Genomic DNA, 22,222 nt, shown 5'->3' with positions numbered 1-22,222 from the left:
GATAACTGACAGCGTTGATGCTATTATATTCTTCAGGAGAAATGTCTCCTGACGCTGGCTTTTGACATGTGATGCCCCGCTTCTGACGTGAGTCTTAATGACCCGTTGAGCCACACGCCACGTAATAACAGAATTTCTAAGAGGGAAGCCTGGTATGAGCCATGAGAATTCAGCATTTTTTGTTTTTATAAACAAATGAGCAAGAATACTCTGGTATAAAGAAGATTGATATTATTACGGTCTCTCTCATCCCCAACTAATTATACAAAGTTTTGAAAATTCTATTAGTTAATTAGTATTGTATAAGCAGGCTCTGGTGGACTTAATTTCTACGTCACCATGAAAGAAAAAAAATGGATATTAGATCAATAAATGTGGCCTTTTGGTCATTCCCAGTCTGCGTTCTGACTGATCATGCGGGCGATGAGCTCCAGCTCTTGGTCCCACCTCTTATGTGACGCCAAAAAGTGTAACGGCGATACGTTACGGCACCAGATCCCTTGGGAAGTTATTTATCCTTACCACTTAATAAACACTACACTGAAATGGTAACTAGGGAAATTTAAAGTAACAGGAGAACAGGAATACAGAAAATAAGTTTGAACAAAAGAAGTGTAAAAACTTTATATCCTAGTTTCTTATATCTTTAGAGTGAATTCGATAAATTAACCACACAGCTTCCCCCCCTCCCCTTCTCCTGCCTCCCATTTTTGAAAGCCTGCAAGATGATGCTTCCCAATGGGTTCCGATGCTGGAAAGACTGGGACTCAAAAAAGGGGGTGTGGGAGTCCTGACGTAAGTTCTTACAAGACTTCTCTAACAGAGGTATACAAGGCGGAACACATATACACAAGGCAGAACACAGGTGAACAAAATAGAACACAGGTGAACAATAAAGAACATTGTCTCCGCCATACTTACTCGGCATCCCTGTGAATGAGAAGAAAAAGAAGAATTGGTTAAAACCTCAAGTTCAAGGATAAAATCTTGAAATAAAGTGAACTTTGAGTAAATATTAACACTGATTTTATAATTCAATTTAGTGAAACAAAGCACTACTGTGTAGGATAATGTTTGTGATAATACTGAAACACAATACAGAATATATATATATATATGGAAGAATTTAAACTAGCACTGATACTTAAAACATCAGTAAAAGACATTAATGAAGTAGGTAATAGGTGACATAATATCAGAGAGAGTGAAGAATACTTACGAATATGCTGATTCATCGTCGGACATGATGGTGGTGTGTTATTTCTGAAACACAAGAGTAGTGGTGTGATTAGACTCTTGGGAGTTATTATACTTTTTTGTGTGTGTGTGAGAGAGAAAAATGAGTGAGCACTCATTGGGGATTGTAGGGCTGAGGTTCAGCTCTTGGTCCCGTCTCTTAAGTTTGGATTGGTTAACCTCCACGCAGGTCCACTTTGTGTGTGGGTGTGTGTGTGTGTGTTTCTGACTGTTTTAAAACACTGCACGAAACTAAAACTAACTTCGCAATAAAAAAATATATATCAAAGACTATCTGCAAATTTAACAGTATAGTACAATGTACAAACATCCCACTGGAGGTTGAGTGTCAACTACAAGCATTCCCTTAAAAGTTTAGTGTCATATTTAAGCATTCCACTATAAATCCCCCTCAACTGCAATAAATAATTGACAATGTACCAACTCAACACCTTCAACTAAAACTATCAATTAAAACAAAAACAATTTTGCCATTTAAAAAATCACGAACAAGAAGACAATTGACTTGCCAATTTAGGACCAGAAGAATACTTCAGAAAATAGAAGCATTCACAGTTCCTTTAATCATGAGGAATATTGCAAAAATTTTGAAAAGTTATCAGAGGCATTGAATAAATGTGCAGATACTGAAAGTGAATGTGCAGATACTGAGAGTGAATGTGCAGATACTGAGAGTGAATATGCAGATATTGAAAGTGAATGTGCAGATACTGAGAGTGAATGTGCAGATACTGAGAGTGAATGTGCAGATACTGAGAGTGAATGTGCAGATACTGAGAGTGAATGTGCAGATACTGAGAGTGAATGTGCAGATACTGAGAGTGAATGTGCAGATACTGAGAGTGAATGTGCAGATACTGAGAGTGAATGTGCAGATACTGAGAGTGAATGTGCAGATATTGAAAGTGAATGTTCAGATATTGAGAGTGAATGTGAAGAAGATATTGAGAGTGAATACGCAGATATTGAGAGTGTATGTGCAGATATTGAGAGTGAATGTGAAGAAGATATTGAGAGTGAATACGCAGATATTGAGAGTGTATGTGCAGATATTGAGAGTGAATGTGAAGAAGATATTGAGAGTGAATACGCAGATATTGAGAGTGTATGTGCAGATATTGAGAGTGAACGTACAGATAGCGAAAGCGAACGTACATTTACTGATCGAGAGCTCACTGAACATTACCAGATGTGACTACCGTGATGTGCATTGCCCTGATTGGCTCTTTTCACCAAACATGCCTGGCTGTGATTGGTTCTTCACCAAGAATGACTGGCTGTGATTGGCTCTTCACCAAGCAATGCCTGGCTGTGATTGGCTCTTCACCAAACATGCCTGGCTGTGATTGGCTCTTCACCAAGCAATGCCTGGCTGTGATTGGTTCTTCACCAAACATGCCTGGCTGTGATTGGCTCTTCACCAAGCATGCCTGGCTGTGATTGGCTCTTCACCAAGCAATGCCTGGCTGTGATTGGCTCTTCACCAAGCAATGCCTGGCTGTGATTGACTCTTCACCAAGCAATGCCTGGCTGTGATTGGCTCTTCACCAAGCAATGCCTGGCTGTGATTGGCTCTTCACCAAGCAATGCCTGACTGTGATTGGCTCTTCACCAAGCATGCCTGGCTGTGATTGGCTCTTCACCAAGCATGCCTGGCTGTGATTGGCTCTTCACCAAGCATGCCTGGCTGTGATTGGCTCTTCACCAAGCATGCCTGGCTGTGATTGGCTCTTCACCAAGCATGCCTGGCTGTGATTGGCTCTTCACCAAGCATGCCTGGCTGTGATTGGCTCTTTTCACCAAACATGCCTGGCTGTGATTGGCTCTTCACCAAGCATGCCTGGCTGTGATTGGCTCTTCACCAAGCATGCCTGGCTGTGATTGGCTCTTCACCAAGCATGCCTGGCTGTGATTGGCTCTTCACCAAGCATGCCTGGCTGTGATTGGCTCTTCACCAAGCAATGCCTGGCTGTGATTGGCTCTTCACCAAGCAATGCCTGGCTGTGATTGGCTCTTCACCAAGCAATGCCTGGCTGTGATTGGCTCTTCACCAAGCAATGCCTGGCTGTGAGTGGCTCTTCACCAAGCATGCCTGGCTGTGATTGGCTCTTCACCAAGCATGCCTGGCTGTGATTGGCTCTTCACCAAGCATGCCTGGCTGTGATTGGTTCTTCACCAAGCAATGCCTGGCTGTGATTGGCTCTTCACCAAGCAATGCCTGGCTGTGATTGACTCTTCACCAAGCAATGCCTGGCTGTGATTGACTCTTCACCAAGCATGCCTGGCTGTGATTGGTTCTTCAAGCAATGCCTGGCTGTGATTGGCTCTTCACCAAGCAATGCCTGGCTGTGATTGGCTCTTCACCAAACAATGCCTGGCTGTGATTGGCTCTTCACCAAGCAATGCCTGGCTGTGATTGGCTCTTCACCAAGCAATGCCTGGCTGTGGTTGGCTCTTCACCAAGCAATGCCTGGCTGTGATTGCCTCTTCACCAAGCAATGCCTGGCTGTGATTGGCTCTTCACCAAACAATGCCTGGCTGTGATTGGCTCTTCACCAAGCAATGCCTGGCTGTGATTGGCTCTTCACCAAGCAATGCCTGGCTGTGATTGGCTCTTCACCAAGCAATGCCTGGCTGTGATTGGCTCTTCACCAAGCAATGCCTGGCTGTGATTGACTCTTCACCAAGCAATGCCTGGCTGTGATTGGCTCTTCACCAAGCAATGCCTGGCTGTGATTGGCTCTTCACCAAGCAATGCCTGGCTGTGATTGGCTCTTCACCAAGCAATGCCTGGCTGTGATTGGCTCTTCACCAAGCATGCCTGGCTGTGATTGGCTCATCACCAAGCATGTCTGGCTGTGATTGGCTCATCACCAAGCATGCCTGGCTGTGATTGGCTCTTCACCAAGCAATGCCTGGCTGTGATTGGTTCACCAAGAATGCTTGGCTGTGATTGGCTCTTCAAGCAATGCCTGGCTGTGATTGGCTCTTCACCAAGCAGGAGTGGCTGTGATTGGCTCTTCACCAAGCATGCCTGGCTGTGATTGGTTCTTCACCAAGCATGCCTGGCTGTGATTGGCTCTTCACCAAGCAGTGCCTGGCTGTGATTGGCTCTTCACCAAGCAATGCCTGGCTGTGATTGGCTCTTCACCAAGCAATGCCTGGCTGTGATTGGCTCTTCACCAAGCAATGCCTGGCTGTGATTGGCTCTTCACCAAGCAATGCCTGGCTGTGATTGGCTCTTCACCAAGCAATGCCTGGCTGTGATTGGCTCTTCACCAAGCAATGCCTGGCTGTGATTGGCTCTTCACCAAGCAATGCCTGGCTGTGATTGGCTCTTCACCAAGCAATGCCTGGCTGTGATTGGCTCTTCACCAAGCAATGCCTGGCTGTGATTGGCTCTTCACCAAGCAATGCCTGGCTGTGATTGGCTCTTCACCAAGCAATGCCTGGCTGTGATTGGCTCTTCACCAAGCAATGCCTGGCTGTGACTGGCTCTTCACCAAGCAATGCCTGGCTGTGATTGGCTCTTCACCAAGCAATGCCTGGCTGTGATTGGCTCTTCATCAAGCAATGCCTGGCTGTGATTGGCTCTTCACCAAGCAATGCCTGGCTGTGATTGGCTCTTCACCAAGCAATGCCTGACTGTGATTGGCTCTTCACCAAGCAATGCCTGGCTGTGATTGGCTCTTCACCAAGCAATGCCTGGCTGTGATTGGCTCTTCACCAAGCAATGCCTGGCTGTGATTGGCTCTTCACCAAGCAATGCCTGGCTGTGATTGGCTCTTCACCAAGCAATGCCTGGCTGTGATTGGCTCTTCACCAAGCAATGCCTGGCTGTGATTGGCTCTTCACCAAGCAATGCCTGGCTGTGATTGGCTCTTCACCAAGCAATGCCTGGTTGTGATTGGCTCTTCACCAAGCAATGCCTGGCTGTGATTGGCTCTTCACCAAGCAATGCCTGGATGTGATTGGCTCTTCACCAAGCAATGCCTGGCTGTGATTGGCTCTTCACCAAGCATGCCTGGCTGTGATTGGCTCTTCACCAAGCAATGCCTGGCTGTGATTGGCTCTTCACCAAGCAATGCCTGGCAGTGCTTGGCTCTTCACCAAGCAATGCCTGGCTGTGATTGGCTCTTCACCAAGCATGCCTGGCTGTGATTGGCTCTTCACCAAGCAATGCCTGGCTGTGATTGGCTCTTCACAAAGCAATGCCTGGCTGTGATTGGCTCTTCACCAAGCAGTGCCTGGCTGTGATTGGCTCTTCACCAAGCAGTGCCTGGATGTGATTGGCTCTTCACCAAGCAATGCCTGGCTGTGACTGGCTCTTCACCAAGCAATGCCTGGCTGTGACTGGCTCTTCACCAAGCAATGCCTGGCTGTGACTGGCTCTTCACCAAGCAATGCCTGGCTGTGATTGGCTCTTCACCAAGCAATGCCTGGCTGTGATTGGCTCTTCACCAAGCAATGCCTGGCTGTGACTGGCTCTTCACCAAGCAATGCCTGGCTGTGACTGGCTCTTCACCAAGCAATGCCTGGCTGTGACTGGCTCTTCACCAAGCAATGCCTGGCTGTGATTGGCTCTTCACCAAGCAATGCCTAGCTGTGATTGGCTGTTCCTCACCAGTTATGTGTGGATAAACTGATATAATTTTTCTTTTATCCACACTAAAAAAATTAGTCAACCTTATATAGAGGTAAACTAGTTTGTTACGTAAAGCTCAACTAATTAACCGATAATATAAAGCTAAAATAATTAACCTGTTAGCCAAAGTCAGGGTAGACACACACGTCAGGGTAGTCATGCACACGTCAGGGTAGTCATGCACACGTCAGGGTAGTCATGCACACGTCAGGGTAGTCATGCACACGTCAGGGTAGTCATGAACACGTCAGGGTAGTCATGCACACGTCAGGGTAGTCATGCACACGTCAGGGTAGTCATGCACATGTCAGGGTAGTCATGCACATGTCAGGGTAGTCACTCACATGTCAGGGTAGTCACTCACATGTCAGGGTAGTCACTTACATGTCAGGGTAGTCACTTACATGTCAGGGTAGTCACTTACATGTCAGGGTAGTCACTTACATGTCAGGGTAGTCACTCACATGTCAGGATAGTCACTCACATGTCAGGGTAGTCACTCACATGTCAGGGTAGTCACTCACATATCAGGGTAGTCACTCACATGTCAGGGTAGTCACTCACATGTCAGGGTAGTCACTCACATGGCAGGGTAGTCACTTACATGTCAGGGTAGTCACTTACATGTCAGGGTAGTCACTCACATGTCAGGGTAGTCACTCACATGTCAGGGTAGTCACTCTCATGTCAGGGTAGTCACTCACATGTCAGGGTAGTCACTCACATGTCAGGGTAGTCACTCACATGTCAGGGTAGTCACTCACATGTCAGGGTAGTCACTCACATGTCAGGGTAGTCACTCTCATGTCAGGGTAGTCACTCTCATGTCAGGGTAGTCACTCTCATGTCAGGGTAGTCACTCACATGTCAGGGTAGTCACTCTCATGTCAGGGTAGTCACTCTCATGTCAGGGTAGTCACTCACATGTCAGGGTAGTCACTCACATGTCAGGGTAGTCACTCACATGTCAGGGTAGTCACTCACATGTCAGGGTAGTCACTCACATGTCAGGGTAGTCACTCACATGTCAGGGTAGTCACTCACATGTCAGGGTAGTCACTCACATGTCAGGGTAGTCACTCACATGTCAGGGTAGTCACTCACATGTCAGGGTAGTCACTCACATGGCAGGGTAGTCACTTACATGTCAGGGTAGTCACTCACATGTCAGGGTAGTCACTCACATGTCAGGGTAGTCACTCACATGTCAGGGTAGTCACACGCCAGGGTAGTCACGCACACGCCGGGGTAGTCACACGTTAGGGTAGACACACACGTCAGAGTAGACACACACGTCAGGGTAGACACACACGTCAGAGTAGACACACAATTCTCTAGATTCATATTTCGACCCCAAAAAATTAGTCACTACTGTCTTACACTACAAAAAAACGCTACATCTAAATATCGAGTCAGACTGAAGTCCTGAAATGTAAGGGACCAAAATTTTGAACTGGGACAACAATGAAGATCTTTCACGATTGATTTAAAAAAAGAAAAACATGGTGTGATTGTTGACAGTCTTCCATGGCGCATGAGTCAGTTTGCAAATGTTGCACAATCTGGGTGTACTGGTTCCGTGGATTCATCAGTTGTTTCTGAAGTAAAACTAACCTGGCTGGAACAATTCACAACCTTCGCAATAATTAATGGTGTAAAATACCGACGATGCTGAACACTGTGATGCTGAGCACTGTGATGCTGAGCACTGTGATGCTGAGCACTGTGATGCTGAACACTGTGATGCTGAACACTGTGATGCTGAACACTTGTCTAGGATGAGGGACTGATCACCTCAAGATTACCTCCTTTAAGACGTGATTAGTCCTTTAAGGTTAAAGAACTGATCACGTCTATATAACTTCAAGGTTAAGGGACTGACCTCCTAGGAATTACTTCAAGGCTGAGGGACTGATCCCCTCAAATTTCTCTCTCCATTCCTGCTGCCGGTGCTGTCTCTAATATTTAAGTCACCGCAATTTTTGACTGAAGAATCTTACTAAGCAGGGAAAAATTTCGATATTAAAGACACCCAACTGTGTCTCATTCACAACTAACCAGTACCGTGGCGGCAACAATTCACAACTAACCCACAATACCCCGGATGCAACAATTCACAACTAACCCACAATACCCCGGATGCAACAATTCACAACTAACCCACAATATCCTGGCTGCAACAATTCACAACTAACCCACAATACCCCGGATGCAACAATTCACAACTAACCCACAACATCCTGGCTGCAACAATTCACAACTAACCCACAGTATCCTGGCTGCAACAATTCACAACTAACCCACAATATCCTGGCTGCAACAATTCACAACTAACCCACAATATCCTGGCTGCAACAATTCACAACTAACCCTCAATACCCCGGCTGCAACAATTCACAATTAACCCACAATATCCTGGCTGCAACAATTCACAACTAACCCACAATATCCTGGCTGCAACAATTCACAAATAACCCACAATATCCTGACTGCAACAATTCAAAACTAACCCATAATATTTTGACTGGAACAGTTCACCACAAACTCATAATGCCGTGGCTGGAAGAAATAACCCGCAATACCGTGGCTGTGACAATTCACAACACACAATACCGTGGCTGTGACAATTCACAACACACAATACCGTGGCTGTGACAATTCACAACACACAATACCGTGGCTGTGACAATTCACAACACACAATACCGTGGCTGTGACAATTCACAACACACAATACCGTGGCTGTGACAATTCACAACACACAATACCGTGGCTGTGACAATTCACAACACACAGTACCGTGGCTGTGACAATTCACAACACACAATACCGTGGCTGTGACAATTCACGACACACAGTACCGTGGCTGTGACAATTCACGACACACAGTACCGTGGCTGTGACAATTCACAACACACAGTACCGTGGCTGTGACAATTCACGACACACAGTACCGTGGCTGTGACAATTCACGACACACAGTACCGTGGCTGTGACAATTCACGACACACAGTACCGTGGCTGTGACAATTCACAACTTCCTCTCCGAAGAGTGGTCTAGTTTTAAGTGGACCTTTACATTCTCTTTTGTGGAGAAGGATGGCTGGCATATTAGCTTGATCGTTTTCTCATGTAAGTGGAGAGAGAGAGAGAGAGAGAGAGAGAGAGAGAGAGAGAGAGAGAGAGAGAGAGAGAGAGAGAGAGAGGCGGAGGCAACGTCAGTATGTGGACGGTGGCTCGAGTCTGCACCCAAAATAGACCCAGAGCTCGGGTATCGAGAGGTGGGTGCCCACAGTCACGCACCTCCACTATTCTCACCAAATATAGAAAACGAAGATCGGGTAACCAATTACTCGTTCTCAGTCGTATACATGGCTATACATTGATGTGTATACATGCAGTTGTGTGTTCAGGTGATTAGTGTAGAATGTGCACTTGGCAGAGGTACTCATTAGTACCTGAGGTGTTAGGTAAAAGAACAGAGCGAAACGTTGCCACAATTAATTGTCACATTAGTTGTCGGTAATTCTACTAACGTTATTACAATACCTGAGATATTGAAGCTAATGCTTCTGAAGCTTTGGCAAAAGATTAGACAAGTGGGTTGGTGGGAGTGGTCGGTTTAGAGAAAAACATGCCTACTTTGTGCCAGTAGGCCTTCTGCCGTGTTCCTCCACTCTTATGTTCTTATGTAAGTCACATGAGCCCAGGCAGGAGATGAACTGTATGTGTCGACCAATATACATAGATACATGCATACATATACACATGTTCATACATGTACACAGGTATTTTCATACATTTACACAAACATGTTCAGACATATACACATAGGAATACACACACAAGCATACAGTGAGTCATACACCAATTAAATAGGTTAATTTATTTGATCCTCAAGACTGACGCACAGCACGAAACAATACAAACCTTTCGTATCTAACCGGAGGCCATCTTCAAGCTAACCTTGTGATAGGAAGTCCTATCCAGGTATTGAAACTCTCACAAAAACAAGCATTGCAATAGGCCTACAGGTTTACAAAGACGATCCTCTTGGCATAAATACACGAGAAAGAAGGAACGACGCAGTAGACTGCTGGTTCACCAAGAATGGTAACATCTGAAGATGAGGTAATCAGTCCCTCAGCCTTGATGAACGCGTTCTCAACTTGTCGAGTTTGTCAACCATTAGTGTAACATTAGTGACTAAAGTGACATTTGCTGGAGGTTGAGCTTAGATCATAGTTTCCAATTTCTCATTTGTTTTAAAGTTTGCACAAGACCTTCAATATTCTCTATCATCGAGTTCAAGTTGTGACTTTATAATCCTGAGCGATTCCTCTTATTTTGATCTCTTTTGGTCTCCAGCTGTACCCGGAATGTTTGCCATAAATTCATCATATTTAATATTTCTTAGTTTACAATTTTACTGAAAGATTACAAGTAAATTGAAGGAAGACTGGAATTGAACCCGAGGCTGAGCGTGTACTAAAACCTTCGCTCTATCACTATTATGTGGGTACAACAGAATGCAACCCACATTAGGTAATGTCAGCAGGTACCACGGTTTATGTCTGGGTGAGATATTCAACATCTCTTCCCCACCTCCAGCAGCGACAGGACTCGGGAAAAATCGTAATGAGAGATCGTCACTAAATTCCTAGAATCCCTCTCGGTTTTCCTTGAATTTATTCACAATCGGTCCTTACGAATGAGTATATTGGTGGTAGTGAGGGAGGGAGGGAGAGAGAGAGATAGAGAGAGAGAGAAATTTCAGAGATGTCGCAGATTGTCCCACCTGTTGACATTGCCCGAAATGTTTTATTATATGTTTACGTTACTTTGTACTGCATAAAGAAATAAATTTGTATTTGTATGTGGGTTCCTTTCTCTTGTAACCACTGTAACTATTGAGCGTAGGCCTTGTACAAGCACAGCCTAGGGTTCGACTCCTGTCCAGTTTTCTCAAAGATTTGAACTCATTCACCATCATTCATTCTCTGGCTCTCCTGCATTGCGAAGACATAAATAGAATAATTCTCTGAACCGCAACGCTTTCACCTCTCCAGTGAAGGAACGATACTTATCTCCAACCCATATCACCATCCTTCCTTCAGAGTATAATCATTACACCGCCCACCTTCAGAACTGTGACATTCACATCCATCCTTCAGAGTGAAGACATTGTACCTCCCGCCTTCAGAACGTAGGCATCGTACTTGTCAACCACAGAATTTAAGCCGATTAATCGATTTTCCGGCATCTCCCAAAATATATTTGTTCACACTCCAACAGCACGTCAATTTTCTAGTCAAAAGGTTCACACCAATCCGACATAAATTGTTCCTATCACTCAGAACCTCCTTCACACCTTTATTAAATCCTTTCCTCAGATATCCCCTACACCTTCCATCCCTGATTTATAAATACCTCATCAACTTATCTTTCTCCATCTCTCCTACATAATTAAACCATCCCAATCTGTCTTCTGCTATTTGAATTGCATCTTCCATATCTCCACACTTTTTTAATTTCTACATTTCTTTTTCCTGTGTATAATACGCCGCCCAATGATCTCAATGAGCATATCTCTACTGCCTCCAGCTTCCTCCTGTCTGTAGCATTCAGACATAATAACATCCATACAAAAGTGTTGCCACCACTATGATACATTCCTCCTGTTTTGCATAGATTTAAATTAAATTTACATACAGGTTCATTTGTATGAGTTGGGCCAAGGTGGAGTACTACAACTTGGAAGTGTATTTCACAAGACAATGAGCAGAGTCCTGTGTCAGGACACTTGTCCACTACACTAAACCTCTGCATCTGCTCACTATATTAAACCACACTGCTTGACCCCACAAGTGTGGTTCCCGTGATTGATGCCGCAATCTAAGTCATGGGTAAATTGTATTTCGTCATCATTTTGGATTGATTTTTCACTGGCTGCCTCACAAGCTGGCCGGAGACTTGTTCCCTTGTGGGGCTTTGGATAAAAGCTCTGGGGACAACATACTGCCTGCGTGTAGAATGAGGAGCATCACTGCACAACCATTCCACTCACTCTCCTATAGTCACACCTCACTTCCTTGTGCAAGTAAGCATTCAGTGGCACTAATTTCTCGCTCACTGGCCACACGGACACACCACAACACAGTTCGCGTCTTAGGTAGGTCAAACATGCACCCAAGACACCATTGCTCCCTATTTTCCGCGAAACTTCTACTCCGAACTCGGAGACTCCTTGGCGTTTATATTCTTGAAGGAATTATTTCCATAGGAAGATTTCCTGGTGTGTCCCTGGGAAGGTTTGCGTGTCACCTGCTACGGACGGGAATCAGAAGCGTCCCCCCAGCAGGAGACTGACGAAGTAGGAGGCACAACTTACACAGTCCCGGCAGAGATAGAGTGCGAGCAGGAGAGAGCCAGCCAACCTGTCAACACACTGGCGGCGCTAAGGGCTCTGCGACCAACCTACCCACAGCTACACCGAAATAACATAGCAAAAATAGCCGGCCTGGCGCACTGCCCTCACCAATCGCAGCCCCAGCTCCGTCTCACTTTCGAAATCGCTAAAATGGGTGCGTGTGCAGATGGGGGGAGAGCAGGCAGGGCCTTCTCCAGGGAGCCCTCGTCTCCTTACCCTCAACTAGAGCCGAGAATGTCCGGTGCCTCAGCTTCTCCCCTCACTCCATCCTCACTCTCTCCTCCCACGCACCCTAAATACCTCTATACCCATCTCCATACCCATACTCCACCCCTACATGCTCTTAGAACCTATTCCATAGCTTTAAAGTAGCTGACAATGCCGCCTGTAGTATACACAGAGAAGATTCGCAACTCTTATATAAAACGCAACTCTGTTTTGTGTGTAGTGCCAGTGATGAAAGTTGTAAATGTTCTCGGCGTCATCCCCAGATATCTTGATCCCTGACAGCCCTTGCCACGGAGCTATCATGAGAGTATAAGCCATGTAGCTAGTCACAAGTACTTTGTCAAGTTCACATGTTCTTTTCAATCATCGAATAGAAACATTATCAAAAGTTTTTTCTCTTGAAAAGAGCCACCATATAGATAGTACAGTGGTCTTTCAGATATTATATATGTAGGTTTACCTCCCTTTCAGTAGATCAAACCTCAACCTTTCTCTTCTAACAACTAGCAATGTTATCACTAGTGACTACAGATGGGACGAACGTATTTCTTATTCCATTCTTTATTTGTTATGCTGTTTTCTGCTGTTATGGCAACAAAAGGTTAAAAAATATCATTTGTTGTCTCCCGCTCCTGTATTTGTTATGAACTCTATGGGATTTGCTCTGACTTTTTCAAATGCGAGGATATTTATTTTACCCAGACTGGTGAGCTTTGTCCATAACTGCAACCAAAAAAAAAAAAATATTCTGCTCTAATATACTAAATAAAATTTTGATTGTCTGCCGTGAGCTTTTAAGAAGTGAAAAAATATTTTATGTCAATGTTTCGTTGATTTTTTTTTACGTAGTTGGTTTTTTCTCTATGGCACCCAGTTTTTTTTTTTTTTTTTATAATTTGCATATTCCTATTTTTTTTTGTCCATTTTTTTTATTCCAGCTATGAAATTAAACTTAAATATTTCGGCAAAGCTTGCGTTTGTAAAATCCTTTATCATTCCCACAAAAGTTTGTGGTCATTTATGAAGAAAATAACTTTATCTTTTTCATAACTGACCACAAAAGTTATCTTTTTTATAACTGACCACTAAAGTTATCTTTTTTATAACTGACCACTAAAGTTATCTTTTTTATAACTGACCACTAAAGTTATCTTTTTTATAACTGACCACTAAAGTTATCTTTTTCATAACTGACCACAAAAGTTATCTTTTTTATAACTGACCACTAAAGTTATCTTTTTTATAACTGACCACTAAAGTTATCTTTTTCATAACTGACGTTAATTGTGAAAGCAATTTGGGGACGATGATCTGAACAACTGTCAGGAACCATTACAGCAACACCCACTGTTAAATAATCCGCTGTTGGAGGATCCACTGTTGGAGGATCCACTGTTGGAGGATCCACTGTTGGAGGATCCACTGTTGGAGGATCCGCTGTTGGAGGATCCACTGTTGGAGGATCCGCTGTTGGAGGATCCACTGTTGGAGGATCCGCTGTTGGAGGATCCACTGTTGGGGGATCCACTGTTGGGGGATCCACTGTTGGGGATCCACTATTGGAAGATCCACTGTTGGAAGATCCACTGTTGGAAGATCCACTGTTGGAAGATCCACTGTTGGGGGATCCACTGTTGGGGGATCCACTGTTGGAGGATCCACTGTTGGAGGATCCACTGTTGGAGGATCCGCTGTTGGAGGATCCGCTGTTGGAGGACCCACTGTTGGGGGATCCACTGTTGGAGGATCCACTGTTGGAGGATCCACTGTTGGAAGATCCACTGTTGGAAGATCCACTGTTGGAGGATCCACTGTTGTGGGATCCACTGTTGGAGGATCCACTGTTGGAGGATCCACTGTTGGAGGATCCACTGTTGGAAGATCCACTGTTGGAAGATCCACTGTTGGAAGATCCACTGTTGGAAGATCCACTGTTGGGGGATCCACTGTTGGGGGATCCACTGTTGGAGGATCCACTGTTGGAGGATCCACTGTTGGAAGATCCACTGTTGGGGGACCCACTGTTGGGAGACCCACTGTTGGGGGACCCACTGTTGGGGGACCCACTGTTGGCGGACCCACTGTTGGCGGACCCACTGTTGGAGGATCCACTGTTGGGGATTCACTGTTGGAAGATCCGCTGTTGGCGGACCCACTGTTGGCGGACCCACTGTTGGCGGACCTACTGTTGGCGGACCCACTGTTGGAGGATCCACTGTTGGAGGATCCACTGTTGGAGGATCCACTGTTGGGGGATTCACTGTTGGAAGATCCGCTGTTGGCGGACCCACTGTTGGCGGACCCACTGTTGGCGGACCCACTGTTGGAGGATCCACTGTTGGAGGATCCACTGTTGGAGGATCCACTGTTGGAGGATCCACTGTTGGAGGATCCACTGTTGGAGGATCCACTGTTGGAGGATCCACTGTTGGAGGATCCACTGTTGGAAGATCCACTGTTGGGGATCCACTGTTGGGGGATCCACTGTTGGCGGACCCACTGTTGGCGGATCCACTGTTGGAGGATTCATTGTTGGAGGATCCATTGTTGGAGGATCCATTGTTGGAGGATCCATTGTTGGAGGATCCACTGTTGGGGTGATCCACTGCTGGGGGATTCACGTTTACAGGATCCAGCTTTAAAGGATCCAGGAAGCAGAACGAATACTTCATGACGAAAGTCTTAGTCAATACGACGACCCTCCACTTGAACTTTTGGTCACCTGACAGAGACCTTCCACTGGCTAAGATGCCAGGGTTCTCATAATTCAGAAATTATGAGATTAGACTGTTGGACTGATCGTCTTTAGTATTGGGTCTGGAGTTAGCAGCGTTGTCGGGGGGGGGGGGAGAATCGCTGTTTACAGTGAAAAAAAAACTCGAGAAATTTTTTCTGTTCAGTTGAGAATCAGTATTGTCAAAGTTCACAGTTAAGGGTCTTGTTGTTGACCATATTTCTTGTTGTTGCTGCTCCTGTTGCTGGTACTGTTGCTTCTGTTGCTGCTATTATTGCCGGAGTTGCTGCTATTGTTGCTGCTGTTACTGTTGTTGCTGCTGCTACTACTGCTGATGTTGCTGTTGCTATTACTGTTGTTGCTGCTGCTACTGATGTTGCTGTTGTTGCTGCTATTACTGTTGCTGTTGTTACTGCTACTGATGATGCTGCTGTTGCTGCTATTACTGTTGCTGTTGTTGTTACTGATGTTGCTGCTGTTACTGTTGCTTTTGTTGTTGTTGCTGCTACTGATGTTGCTGCTGTTACTGTTGCTTTTGTTGTTGTTGCTGCTACTGATGTTGCTGCTGTTGCTGCTATTACTGTTGCTGTTGTTGCTGTTATTGATGTTACTGCTATTACTGCTGTTGCTGCTGTTACTGTTGCTTTTGTTGTTGCTGCTACTGATGTTGCTGCTGTTACTGTTGCTTTTGTTGTTGTTGCTGCTACTGATGTTGCTGCTGTTGCTGCTATTACTGTTGCTGTTGTTGCTGTTATTGATGTTACTGCTATTACTGCTGTTGCTGCTGTTACTGGCGCCTCCACCGCCGCCTTAAGTGACTCCAGACTTTCACTTGCAAAGTTGACATGATATCTCTGATGTTTATTTCCTGTAAACACACGCCGCACATGTGTCGCTTTAAGAATATATGATCAACAATTAAGAGATATCCTTGCGAAAACTATTGTAAGGGAATTGTTTATAGCTACCCAACTTGCGACATAATGGCTACTTTATATATACCCATAAAGTTGCCAGCAAATATTGTACGTAAGAGTAAGGTCATCCAAATCTCTTCTGTGTTAAAGGTGATCACCAAGAGCCTAAATGATCAAAGATATGGTCGATATTAGAGGACGAAAAACGGAGCCTCAACACACTCTTGCGGAGAATGTCTCCTCACAGATTTCAGTAGCAGATGTGACGGGTCAAGATACGTGTGTGGAGTATTGGAATATATAATTTAACTGGTTATAGGATTCAACTCTTTACGAACGTCAAAAAAAGTACGAGATTACAGTCTGACCCTGTATAGAATTTGGGAACGGTCAGATAAAGGATTACGGGAATTTAGCCCCAGCTAAAGGAAAGTTATGGAGATGGGAGACAGGAAGAGAAGGCCAGAAACAGATCACATGGGAAGAAAAAGGCTCACGGAAATAGTTTAATAAAAATATTTGGGTATAACCATTACACCATAACTGTATATTGAGGCACTTGTAAACAAAACATTAACAACACAGACTAAGCTTGTAAACTAAAATTAGTATTCAGGAGCCTAGATAGACTCGTTCTGAACACGAGACATGGTCCGTTTGGCCTATTATTATTGAGTTTGCAGCGCCGGTGTGGAGCCATCACTTAGTAAATAACAAAGTGAAACTTGAGAGAGTGCAAAGGAGAGCATCGACATTGGCACCTGAGCCGAGGACAATGAACTAAGAAGAAAAAAATGCGTGTACTGTACCTTACGTCACTTAAGTGAACAGCAAGAGGGGATACAACAGCGACATACAAAATACTAAGAGTCATACATAAGGTAGATATAAGCACTTTATGAGAGATACACGAACAAGAAAAATTACGTGTCTAGGGAGTCACAGAGGTATAAGGAAGTATCTCTTAAGTGTAAGAGTGGAAAATAAACAGAGGAGCAGTGATACAGTGAGAGCCAACTCCATACTAGAGGTCAAATATAGATGAGACAAGACCACGTCAGTCAGTTGAAAGTTAAGATGCAGAACCAGGAGCTGGAGCTCTCCTGCGCAGTAACCACTCTCCCCCCCACCTCTCTCTTGGCTATTCCACAGTGCAGAAGGGAAGAACTGTCGCAATACAAGTATTTTATGTCTCGCAAAATCGTAATGACACGATTGCAAACAAACCATACCACGGGTGGGGTTAGAACCCGCGATCAGAGTCATAAAACTCCAGACCGACGCGCTAGCCACTGGGCCAGCTAGCTACAATAAGATTCATTTTAGTTGAATAAATCTTATTATAGCCAGCTGGTCCAGTGGCTAACGAGTCGGTCTCGAGTTTTATGATTCTCTGATCGCGGGTTCTAACCCCACCAGTGGTATGGTTTGATTTTATATGTGTGTAATAACCAGTACGCTAGGCTAGGCTGTGCTGAGACGGTAACATATTTAGGCTTCGTGCAAAAAAAAGATTAGACTGATTCCATCACGTCACACTTTATAGGCTGCGAAACGACTTCGTATTTCTAAGAATTACTTAAATATTGTGTGAATGTTATTTACACCCAAAAGACTTTGTATAAATTTTAATAGTTTGACGTGAGATGAGAGAACAAGTACAACATACCAGGTGGCAGAGAGACAGTTTTGTAAGTGTTGAAAATGGTATTAAATACCGACAAGTTGATGATTTAGACACATGTGCAACAGTTGGGTATCTTTGTTGAAACGTTTCGCCCACACAGGCGATTTCACTGCTACACCTGCTGCCTCTGTAGTTGACTGAAGAAACGTACTGTGTAGGCGAAACGCCTCACCAGTGAAGATACCCAGCTGTTACAGCACATGTGTTTTAATTATCAATTTTGTATGTAACCAGCTGGTGGTGATACCTCCACTAGTTGCTTCACTCGAGAGAGAGAGAGAGATAAACCTACCTATCTTACCCTGGATAAACACTAGTTTATGCCAGAGTAAGCCTACCAATACCTCCACTAGTTGCTTCACTCGAGAGAGAGAGATAAACCTACCTATCTTACCCTGGATAAACACTAGTTTATGCCAGAGTAAGCCTACCAATACCTCCACTAGTTGCTTCACTCGAGAGAGAGAGATAAACCTACCTATCTTACCCTGGATAAACACTAGTTTATGCCAGAGTGAGCCTACCAAGTGAATATATAAGACTGGTAAGTACTGTGCGTATTTCACTTCGACTCTGACGCCATGCATGACTTCAGTCATACCTTGTTTCCTTAACTCTGCTAAGAATTAACATCATCATCCCTCCTGATGTTAAATATTTTTTCACTGCTGATGAGAGCAATAACAACTTTGTCACTGTTGACAACTTAGTTCAACAGTCTCCAGCAATGTTCATTTAACTATTTAATCTGTGTTGTTCAGTCTGTAAAATATAATGTCAGACTCGGATAGCTTGACTTTCATGTAAATAATAAACAAGAAACTGAGAATCAATAAACATTAAATGAGTCGACAAGTTGATAAAGTTCATATTGCTTTCGAGTGAGTATAAATCACTAGGAAAGAAAGTAAGCCACAAGGCAGAGAGTGGAGCTGGTGTGGACATGGTAGCTTCTTGGCACTATGGGACCCGTGCCTTGGATAGATGAGGCCCTACACGCTGTGCTGTTGGCACACAGTGGCACCCAGCTAGCCGGCCGCCACTAACACCCAGCTGAGTATGTCAACTTATACTCCTAAATAGGAGAGATGTAGAGCTTGCTTTAATAGTTTAAATTTCAGGAGTGTGGGTTTTGGGTGGAGATTATCGTTGTAGAGTAATATTGCTCTTATATCGTTTATTATTATTATTATTATTATTATTATTATTATTATTATTATTATTATTATTATTCAGTGAAGGTTGCCGTGCGACACACACACATACACACACACACACACATAGATAAGGAGAGTTCCGGACCACCTGGAGAGAGACGGCCTCGTAAACAAAAGCTAGGACGGGTGTACATATATTTACTTCTAACAGCCTACTGGCATACTACCTCAGTGTAACAAAGCAGCACAAAAGAGTGTTAGGTGGGTTGCATATTCTTGGACTGTATGACGGCATTTGACACTGCATCTCACAAGAGACCAACCCACAAACTGAAATGTCAAAGGGAAAGGAATTTGAATGGAAGGGCTTGAGGAGTGGTGTCCCACAAGGTGTTTAGTGTCCCGTTGGTAGCGCACTCACTTCACACAGTGTCCGGGGTATGAGCCCAGGTACAGGTGGAAACGTTACACCCGCTGCTCCTGTTCACCTAGCAGTAAGTAGTTACCTGGGTGTTAGCCGACTGTTATGGGTCGCATCCTGGATGGGGGGGGGGTAGTTTACCTTACATAGGGCTGGGCTTTGAAATGAGCCTAGGCATGATATTGATTTGTGTAAAAAAATAGACCAATCCTGTGACTGTTACTGTACAGTCACAGGACTGATAAAATATCCCCGATAAATTGTGTGTCTAAGGACAATATAAATCTATAGAGGAGCATAAATCGGAATATGGAGGAAAAGGTTACAAAAACCTAGAGAAACCACAGAAGTAATGACTCGGGAGACAACACCACAACCCCAGTAAGTGCACCAACATGTCAACATGGGAGACCCGAATAAGATCTGATACGGAATACAAAGTGATGGGACACAAGCTTATATAATAATACTTGAATCAAGATCTAAGACACTACATCTTACCACACTGGAGGAGATAAGATGGATTAATAGAGGATAAGGCCTTGGGAAGCTTTAGAAAGAAATTCGACAAAAATATGAGTTAGGACTGGATTTGATTAATATCTGAGATGAATTAAACACATGTGCAACATCTGAGTATCTTCATTTGTAAACGTTTCGCCAACAAGTGACTATTAATACAAGAACATAATTTTTACATAATCTGAAGAATGTAGAGTGACATACATTATATACCTGAGGTATTGAAGCTAATCCTTGGAAAACTTTGGGTAAAGGTTGGACAAGTGGGCGGGTGGGTGGAAATGGTCGGTTTAGAGAAAGATATGCCTAGTTTAGACCAGTAAGCCTGCTACTGTGTGCCTCCATTCTTATGTTCTTACTAGAGGTTGGGTTGTTATTGTGAGTCAACATCATAATTGTTTTAAAAGTTCATTGTAGCAATAATCGACGATCATTGACCTAAACACAAAATAATCTTCACTTATGCCCATGACAGTAAATCCTCTGTTTTGTTACTTTTGTGATTATTACTGCAGTCTTTTGTAAATTTATAAATATTTACATATTAGTAATGCTATGCTCATTGCAGACCCAAAACCTCAATAGCAAATTCGCATCACTGAGCATTTAGAAAGTTCTATTAGGGTAAGTAGATCTATGCCCAAGCTAGCAGTTTAGCACCGTACGTGAGTGTTGCGAAGCCAGTGACCACACCGCCAACCTTGACACCTTTATACAGTAGTCCAGTCGATCCAGGACCTTGCTGCTGGCCACAGTTGTCTGGCACTATGATGCTGGCCACAGTGATCTGGCACTATGATGCCAGTTACAGTGGTCTGACATTGTGCTGGCCACAGTGGGGCAACACCAGAGAGTTGGCCACAGTGAGGCAACACCAGAGAGTTGGCCACAGTGGGGTAACACCAGAGAGATGGCCACATAGGGGCAACACCAGAGAGTTGGCCACAGTGGGGCAACACCAGAGAGTTGGCCACAGTGGGGCAACACCAGAGAGTTGGCCACAGTGAGGCAACACCAGAGAGTTGGCCACAGTGGGGTAACACCAGAGAGATGGCCACATAGGGGTAACACCAGAGAGTTGGCCACAGTGGGGCAACACCAGAGAGTTGGCCACAGTGGGGCAACACCAGAGAGTTGGCCACAGTGGGGTAACACCAGAGAGTTGGCCACAGTGGGGTAACACCAGAGAGTTGGCCACAGTGGGGTAACACCAGAGAGTTGGCCACAGTGGGGTAACACCAGAGAGTTGGCCACAGTGGGGTAACACCAGAGAGTTGGCCACAGTGGGGTAACACCAGAGAGTTGGCCACAGTGGGGTAACACCAGAGAGTTGGCCACAGTGGGGTAACACCAGAGAGTTGGCCACAGTGGGGTAACACCAGAGAGTTGGCCACAGTGGGGTAACACCAGAGAGTTGGCCACAGTGGGGTAACACCAGAGAGTTGGCCACAGTGGGGTAACACCAGAGAGTTGGCCACAGTGGGGTAACACCAGAGAGTTGGCCACAGTGGGGTAACACCAGAGAGTTGGCCACAGTGGGGTAACACCAGAGAGTTGGCCACAGTGGGGTAACACCAGAGAGTTGGCCACAGTGGGGTAACACCAGAGAGTACTCACCTAGTTGAGGTTGCGGGGGTCGAGTCCGAGCTCCTGGCCCCGCCTCTTCACTGATCGCTACTAGGTCACTCTCCCCGAGCCGTGAGCTTTATCATACCTCTGCTTAAAGCTATGTATGGATCCTGCCTCCACTACATCGCTTCCCAAACTATTCCACTTACTGACTACTCTGTGGCTGAAGAAATACTTCCTAACATCCCTGTGATTCATCTGTGTCTTCAGCTTCCAACTGTGTCCCCTTGTTACTGTGTCCAATCTCTGGAACATCCTGTCTTTGTCCACCTTGTCAATTCCCCTCAGTATTTTGTATGTCGTTACCATGTCCCCCCTATCTCTCCTGTCCTCCAGTGTCGTCAGGTTGATTTCCCTTAACCTCTCCTCGTAGGACATACCTCTTAGCTCTGGGACTAGTCTTGTTGCAAACCTTTGCACTTTCTCTAGTTTCTTTACGTGCTTGGCTAGGTGTGGGTTCCAAACTGGTGCCGCATACTCCAATATGGGCCTAACGTATACGGTGTACAGGGTCCTGAACGATTCCTTATTAAGATGTCGGAATGCTGTTCTGAGGTTTGCTAGGCGCCCATATGCTGCAGCAGTTATTTGGTTG

At 44.8% G+C, this 22,222-nt stretch overlaps 1 protein-coding gene across 1 annotated transcript in view; it reads right to left on the bottom strand.

Annotated features, from left to right (window-relative positions):
* Positions 1–12,433, bottom strand: part of up (Troponin T, skeletal muscle) — a 52,217-nt gene extending 39,784 nt beyond the window's left edge. Inside the window, exons 1-2 of the mRNA XM_053785041.2 lie at positions 12,294–12,433; positions 1,220–1,263 (exon numbers count right to left, since the gene is read on the bottom strand). Coding sequence (XP_053641016.2) covers positions 1,220–1,245 — 26 coding nt within the window. The 5' untranslated portion in view covers positions 1,246–1,263; positions 12,294–12,433. The remainder of the gene's footprint in view (positions 1–1,219; positions 1,264–12,293) is intronic.
* Positions 12,434–22,222: the final 9,789 nt, after the last annotated feature.

This window comes from Cherax quadricarinatus, chromosome 51 (assembly GCF_038502225.1).
Source record: "Cherax quadricarinatus isolate ZL_2023a chromosome 51, ASM3850222v1, whole genome shotgun sequence".
NCBI lineage: Eukaryota > Metazoa > Arthropoda > Malacostraca > Decapoda > Parastacidae > Cherax > Cherax quadricarinatus.
This window is presented reverse-complemented; position numbering and strand designations above follow the sequence as displayed.